Genomic DNA, 8,413 nt, shown 5'->3' on the forward strand with positions numbered 1-8,413 from the left:
CAGGTCTACTTCTGCAAGTCTCCTATAGCACTTCCAGTGAGAATCACCAGGCTTTAGGAACTCACCAGGTATCTGTTTATCTGGATGTTTATATGAACCTGATCTCCTCAGCAATGAAGCATGATGTGCATTCATACATAACATGGTATCACCTCCAGAGTGATGGCAACAAGCGCTTATGTTCATAGATTTACTAGAAACAGTGTAAACTATGCAGAGATAGGAATTTATGGTCTCCTATACGGAGGCTGAGTGAGAAGGCTTTGAGAAGGAACAGATACAGGATCAGAAGCAGGCAGCAGGACATCTGCAAGCTAAACCCTTGCTGTTCCTACAAGCCTCCCATTGTAGCAGCAATTACAGCACTACCCACTGCCCTGTTAACCCACACTCCGTCCCAGCCCACACAGGTGGAGGCTGAAGCCAGCTGCTGGCAAAATCCCACGCTTTCTTCGAAACCCTCTGTTTGTGCCCTTGAAGGGAGATGCTCCCTGAATGCAGCACTCTATGACAACCTGCCTGCAGAGAAATCGTGACAGCAGTGTTTTGATTTGGGCCTTCCAAAGTGAATGAGTGATAGGAAGATTTTCAGTTCTACCAGACAGACATATGTTCTTATTTCTATCAGTCTTTTGCTTATCAGGGGTTATATAATCTGTTTGTGCAGGAACAGGGCATTGGATAATTATATGCTTTTCAATACTGTGAATCAGTGGTTAAAAATAAGAAAAAGAAAAAAAAAAAAAGGATTACTTCAGAGGCAAGGTCAATTTTAAAAGCAAATTTTTCACAAGCAATTCTTTTCCTCAACTTATGACAGCCACTGCCAGAGCTCAAAAACTGCAAAGAAAGCTTCCTGCGATGACATTGCCTTAACATACTGGGTTACTTCAGTCTCATTTACTCAAGTAATACAATTTCAGTTTATTCCAACTTAGAATATATTTCTCAAATTGACTAGAAACTGCCAACAGAAAAAAAAAGTGAAAACTCTGCAACTTAATCCTCACTTCCCTTATGTTTTCCAAAGAACTCTAATGAAGTAATCACAAACATCCTTAAAATTTGTGAAGTACTGCAACAAAGATGAGTCTGCAGAATTCTAATCATATTTTAAATGTCCTGAAGACTGTGTCCAGGGTCTGTCTTTATCATTCCCCATGCAGTGCAATAATCACAAAGGACCTTACTCCTACGCTGTGTAAAGGTAGGTGAAGGGGTAGTGTTGAATGCCGCATCACCTGCTTACAGTGGGATGTGATAAAGAAGGAATTTGGACTTTGTACCTTTCCGGTTTACAGCCAAATCGGTAATGCTTCCTGTGCAGGAGGTTGTTTTCCTATGCGGTTTAGTAGGTGGCAAATTTAATAGGAAATGATTAAGTAAAAGCAAAGAGTGGTGATAAGGGTTTTGTTCTTCTTCAAGGCTTTTGATAATTTGTTTTCAGAAAATAAGACAATCTTTAAGGAATTTATACGCATCTTCAGCCTCCGTCAAGACTGCTGCAGAATTTCCTGTTTTTGTGTTCTCAGAACTGCTAAACTGCTGAAGTTGCCAGTAAAGACCTGGGTGTGTTATCCAGAAGAGGTGGAGCCTATAGCAAATCCAGATTCTTCACTGATATTCTCAAATGAGTATACTGAAGTTAGAGCTATTCCATCGCTAACCTCACAAATGGGGTCAGTTCCCACAGCCACAATGCATCTGTGCACTAACATTTTCTGTTTGTCTTCTGTCGTGCTATCTTTTTTATGTATAAAACCATGGATTTTGTTGCATAAGTCGCCTCAGCTGTAAACATTTACATATAAAAAGGTATTAAGGTAGTCTTAAACCATGGCCTAAGCCCTGGGTGCAGAGCAAGCAATGTGAAACACACAAACCCTGGAAGTAGCTTTGTTACTCTCTTAAATCCTGGTCTCAGTGTGAGCAGACGACCCCTCCTTTCCTAAAGTGAAGAATCTCATACTTACAAGGGGCAAGATCCTAATCACATTCCCAGCTGGAAAGCTGCTCCAGCTTAACGCCAGGCTGGGGTAGATACAGGCCTGGCATAGTCAACAGGGAGAAAGTCTGTACTTTCTCGGTACTCTGTGAGGCATTTATCGCTCTGCAAACCGCCCTGGGAATGCAAATACAGCGTGATTGATGGATGCACACAATTCAACACAACAAACACTTTCAGTAGACAAGTGGCGCAACAGGAACCTCTGAAGATCCTATTATGCAGGAACGAGACTGTAATTACGATATTTTCAGGTGTATATTCCGCAGAAAGTCCTCGGCAGTCCCCTGGCTTTGATGGAGGCTGAGGGGACCTGAAAGCGTGTGGAGCAGTCATGGGGTGCCGAGGTGTGGTGCCTGCCCACTGGCACTGCTCTGGCACCGGCCTTTAAAGCAACACTTCAGCCCCCAGAAGTCGCATGCAGCGAGGGCTCGCTCTTTCTGTGACCTGCCAAGTGATTCATTACACTTTGTGGCCATTTTGTGGCTGCCAACAGGCCCTGTCCCAGCGCTCTGGCCAGAGAAAAGCCAGGTGGGGTCATGGCAGCCATCACAAACCTACTGTCCCTCAGCACTGCCTCAGTTTCCCTCCGTCCCCTAAAATGTGGGGGGAAGTGTGACAACTTTGCCAGTCCCCCTCCTCAGCTTGGGGACAGGTGACTTCGGGCCAGGTGGTTGGCTGGATGTGGAGACAGAGCAGGTCATGGAGACAGGCCTGGGCAGGCCTCGCTGCAGCCGCCCTGGCCATGGCCTCCAAGGGGCCCCCTCAGAGACGCCCCTCTGAGACGCGCACAGGACAACCAGCGGACAGGGCAGGCTGAAAAACCACCAGGTTTTGGGGTTTTTCTTAGGCAATGCTTACACCAAACAGATAATAGCTGCTAAAGTGCAATTACCTGGTTTGTGTGTGCTGGTAATTAGCTGCTGGTTACGCTCAGAATTAACGAGCGGACTGTTTAATACCAGAAATCACATTGTTCTACTCGGGCTGCGCATTGTCAGAGCCAGCGCAGGCCAGTTTTCCCAGGAGTTACCTATAAAAACCTTGAAATGCAGTGGAGTTAAACATCTGGACAGCTTCCAGAGAAGAACGATTGAGCTCAGATACCTTCTCACGAGAGATAATTTGCTTTCAGGTTACGAAAACCCACGGCTCCCAACCGCTGCGGAGCTGCGCGCTGCCCGGTGCTGCGATGGTGAGCTTGGCTCACCGAGGGCTCCGCCGGAGACACGTGCGGCAGAGCCCTGAACCTCACCTGGGAGCGCGCACTTTCATGGATACACATCTGTCCGCTGGAGGGAAGCATTTCTTACACAAAAAGTAGCAATGTTAATCCGTTCCCTGGGATTTTTTATATTTATGAGGTTGCACTAGCTTCTGAAATTCTTCTGAAATTCCTATGTGAAACACACTTTAAGATCCTTGAAGCAGTCTGATCTGCTTCAGTTCCCCTCAAAAGATCCTATGCATAAAACCAGAGCTTATTTGTTGACAACAGAGTCTAAATACAATGTATTACTTTGGCTGCTCTTTTCCTTTGTCTTGGATTGCAGCCTCTTCCAAAGCTTTGATTTCCAAATGACTTGTTAAGCTTTACCGGGCCTGAACATAAAAGCTGTACTTTTATGTTTCTTATATGGCATGTGGAATGCGGAAGCTCCACTTAACTGTGGATGCATCTCCTAAGACCTTTCTTCCTCTTGGGGCTCCATGTGTTGCTGCTTTATGAGAAGGCTGACTTGCTTCTTCAAAGTTTGCGTTGTTCCTGTTATCAGAGAGGAATCAAACAAAATGGGGAGTTTCTACGTGGGAGGCAGCGCCAACACTAACCGTTATTTCATCTGCAATAATAGCTCAGTGGCATAAGGGGCATCCACAGCCAAACTTACTGTTTTTCTTGTTATTCTGCCAAGAGGATTTCCTGATTCCTGAAATTAGCTCCAGTGCCAAGTGAGACGGTCAAATCACGTGGTCAGCAGTCCTAATTGCCCCAGTTACACAGAACTCAATCAACGCAGACCTGCTCCTAAAATGTGGACTAAGGGAGAGTTGTTCTCTTGCACAGAAGGGCTGATGTATCCATAACATAATATTAATATCTACACTGTCTATCATATAATAATATATATACAGTCTATAATATAGTTAATTAGCCAGAGCATATTTTTATTTGAAAATTGCTTAAATACTATTCTAATACAGAGGCAATTACAGCAGTATGAAGTCAGCAAATAGCATGATAGCTTATTCCTCTTTCCTGATAACACAAGCTATGCTGACATCTGGCACTTTCATACCAGCATGTAACCATGGTGGTTGTCTCACTGTACGTAGCTTTACATGCATTGATTTAATTAAAGCTCTATAGTCTTGTAGTGTAAACAAAGCCTAAGACTTTTTTTTTGTGAAGAAAAGCTGGATATAACAAGCCCAATTCTCCTCTCATTCTACCATAAATGGGGATGCACAGAAATCACTGGTCCTACACAGATGTAGAAGTAGGTCGTTATGAATCTGGTTTGAAATCTGTAAGCAGTCACTCTTGATTGATAACACTTTATATGTCATCAAAGGCCCATTGTGCTAGGGAGGAGAACAGAAAGTGCTATTGTAACTAAAGGTCCTTTTGTCTGCTGTCTGCAGTAGAACCACCGGTAAGTTTTGGTCATCTGCTGCAAGTCCAGAGGTTTGCAGAGGCCAGAGTAAAAATACCACCTACCTGCAATGTCTCATATGGAGAAACAAGGCTCTTTTACCTCTTTCTTCTATGACGAGTTAGAAATGTAAGTCTGCAGATTTTACAGAATTCTCACTTCATTTCCAGTTGTAATCTTTACTCAAATAAAGAATGACAACCATTAACTTCACAGGCAGGTTTTTTATGTGTTGATTTATGCCTTTATGTCACATCAATCATCAGAAAACAGGGATGTAAATAACAAACTTTGTTTTAAGATTAAAGCAGCAAATTATTTTTTTTAAAAGGATAAGTATTCATTTATTTAATCATAAGGAGGTCAAAATATACAGTACTGTATCGTTCAGATGCGAGTGTGGATTAAAATGTCAGGTCACAGTTCCCTGTCCAGGTGAGCCCAGGGTTGAATAAACCACAGAAAACTTAATTTTCTGTAAAATTTATTAACTACAGTTATTACAGAAGTTTTGTGAAATAGGGAGGTGCCTGGATTTTGTTTTTTATTAGGGTTAATTAAAAGTATGGATATAAACAAATATCTGATGAAACAACTAAGTTTCCTATCATCTGAAAAACATTAATAACAGGATTGTAGGTACAGCCTGGGAGTTAGGACTACGGTGGGGACGCGGGTGCCCCCTTGTGTTCCTATTAGAACCTTAAATAGCTTTTAATTTGTTATCCCACCTCACCAAGACAAGAGAGTTGTCTCAATCATGTATAGAAAGCCTTTGCATTTTAGCGTTTTAATTTACATTAATAACCAATACGAAGCATAACTTTATAACCACTGATTCTATTATACTGCAGACTTTTTGCTAATTTCAGCTCTATTGAAAACCACAAAAGGTGACTTGGTTGTTTTCACATTTAAGTATAACATTTATCAAAGGAGATTTTTCCCCCCTGGCTGCTTTAAAGCTCTCTAAAGCTGAGGATTTGCTGCTCATTCCTTGCTGCACAAACTGCATTCCTTTGTCACATGCATTTTTTTTCTGCCATTTATTTAATTAACCGCCACTTTTTTACCTTACATACTCTACCCTCTATAGACTTAAAATCATCCACATGACCTTTCTTTAAACGTACTACACATTGCTTGGTGATCCTGAGAGTTGCTTTCTAACATCTAATGAACAAACCCTGTAAATGATATACCTTAAATGATACACCAATGTTTGCTTTAGCCTCAGGCATTTGATGACAGCCATGTAAAGGAAAATAATGAGTCATCTCTGCTGCAAGGGAGCTTACAGAGAGCTGCTGATCCTTCAGCAGCCACGTGTATTCATTACTTGGATTTCCCAGCAGGTAGGATAGACACTGGATCTGTTTGCACTTCTGCATCAGACATCCTTTTGGAGCCCTGTGGAATAACATATAGAAATTTATAAACATTTTCAAATATTTCAGAACAGTTAAGGCTGGGATTATGTGTTAGCATTTTGCTAGCAGATATTTTCCACTCATTTCACCTCTCTGCTTTTCTTAATTTGCCTTTTCTTTAATATGCATAAGTATATGAGCACCATCTGCATCATGACAACCCCAGAAAGCTACTGCCTGCGACTTTGCCTAAATGGGTTGGCTATTTTAATATCATTTCCCCAGTCAGCATGGAAAGCAATTGTTTTTAGAAACTGGACTAATGTACCAGAGATATGTTGCTGTGTACTCGCAGTATTGTAGTTTTGGCATAACTTTCTCTAAAATTTCCCTGGCCTAAACGGTTCACTGAAACCACGCTAAGAGTCCTTCAAGCATGATTAATAGTGTATTATAGCCAGCCTTGGTCTGCTCTAAGTTAAAAGAACATTAAATACTTTCATGCATGACAGGTATTTGACAATGTTAGACTGACAAAGCTTTTTTATACTACAAATATAATTCTGGTTTTGGAACCAATTCAAGACACTAATCTGTCTTAGATGAAGGAAATGCATTGATCTACCTATACCAACTAAATTTTTGACCAGTAATTGATAAAAACTTGGCTTTATTTTAAGATGTGTTAACCTAATTTTATTGGACTTTAAGCCATCGAAACTTCAGGACATGACAGCAAAATGGATCCACAAAGACTGTTTCAGAGGTCACTGTTAACATAGCGTAGAACACCAATCCTGTTTGTAGCCAGATGCCTAAACCATTACATGCTAAACAGAAAAACAGCATGACAAAGCTAAAGGTGACTGCTATGTGCTTTGCCTACAATAGGAACTGTGCAAAATCATATGCGAATTGTCCTTTCACACACTACGTTTCACACTGGAAGCCTGACTCATCACTTCGGGTCACTGTAGGGCTATTCTGTGTCAGACCAGGAGAGTGAAAGATCTCAACTTCCTCATCCCTTGCAGGGAAGTAAAAACAGTGGGTTTTTTTTTTTAATACTGATTAGACTCTACCTCGGTGATGTTCTTTTAACTTTTCACCTTTGAAAATCTAAGTATAAAAAAGAGCAGCCAAAAATCACACTGGACTAAAAGAATCCCTTGTCTTAAACTAACTGTAACCTTGTGCAGCTCAGCTGGCTGCAGTGGCTTTGCTTCTGCTTGCACTGATGTTGAGTTTGGAAGATGCTCTAGAACAGAATAAAATTTTTTGGCCACTTATATGTAGCAGCAAATAGATGACACAAAAAAAATGTAATACTTTCTAATATCCATCAAACAATACCAAATGAGCTAGTCATTCCAAATTTGTCCTGCAACCCTAAAAATCTACACATCAGTTAAAAGATTTCTCACATTACAAGAGCAATGGAGTCTGTCAGCTGTAGCTGTTCCTGTCTGATGCATGAAGATACGAAGCCATTTCTAGACTGATCAAGGAAACAAGATGATACCATTTGCCATTCTTCCTATAAATGGGTGGAGGGAGGAGTAGAGGAGGGGGAGCTCATTTGAGATAATCCCTGTTTTGACTCTTTTAGCACATTTGCAGAGGTATCATATATTATTTGCTTACACTACTGCCTCCCTGCTGCACCCATTTTCAAGGTGGTTGCTGATTAAAGCAGGAAGCTTTCAGGGAGACTGGCAGATGATTCTTGTTAAACTGGAATTTCCAAGCCCAGTGTGAAATAAAGAACTTTGTTCCTGCCCTTTTAACGGACAAATTCCAGCTCTGCCCTCAGATTCAGAAGCACAGGTACCACTGGCTCACGTCTTGTTCTCAGTTACTTTGTGTAACCCCTTTCAGTGCAGTGGAAGTTGCCTGCATTTGTGACAGCTAAGCTGAAACATATTATTTTGGAGAGAGCACTTTAAAGTGCACACACAGGAATGTCATGGTATTGGAGTATATGTTTTTTTTTCCCAGCTTGTGCTCAGGAGAAGTCTATGTCAGTATACCAGATACTCTAATCAGAATAGGTCAGAATAGTTTCCACATGCTAAGCGCTCCAGCTTCTGACAACTTAAGTATGAGTTATTCCAGCTCAGAAAACAATGTAATTAATCTTTTTTTTCTTTTTCTTTCTAATCTAATCTTTCTAAGACTCACTAAATACCTTTGCATTTTATATAGCTTATAAACTAATCTCTTTTACTATAGGAGCAACCACTGGACCTTATCGTCTGTGCTAAAACCATGCAGCCGGGCCCTAACACTCTTTGCTTGGCTAAGTGGCTCCATTGGTATCGAAAGTTTCAGCATTTGTTAGCCCAACTGGGAGCAGATGCTTGAACTGAAGTATTCTCATCAGC

At 41.3% G+C, this 8,413-nt stretch overlaps 1 protein-coding gene across 1 annotated transcript in view; it reads right to left on the minus strand.

The window, feature by feature from the left end:
• Nucleotides 1-5,994: 5,994 nt before the first annotated feature.
• Nucleotides 5,995-8,413, minus strand: part of BCAS1 (breast carcinoma amplified sequence 1) — a 49,479-nt gene continuing 47,060 nt past the window's right edge. Inside the window, exon 12 of the mRNA XM_009893361.1 lies at nucleotides 5,995-6,069. Within this exon, the coding sequence (XP_009891663.1) occupies nucleotides 5,995-6,069 (75 nt within the window). The remainder of the gene's footprint in view (nucleotides 6,070-8,413) is intronic.

This window comes from Charadrius vociferus, unplaced genomic scaffold (genome assembly GCF_000708025.1).
Source record: "Charadrius vociferus isolate BGI_N301 unplaced genomic scaffold, ASM70802v2 scaffold259, whole genome shotgun sequence".
Lineage (NCBI taxonomy): Eukaryota > Metazoa > Chordata > Aves > Charadriiformes > Charadriidae > Charadrius > Charadrius vociferus.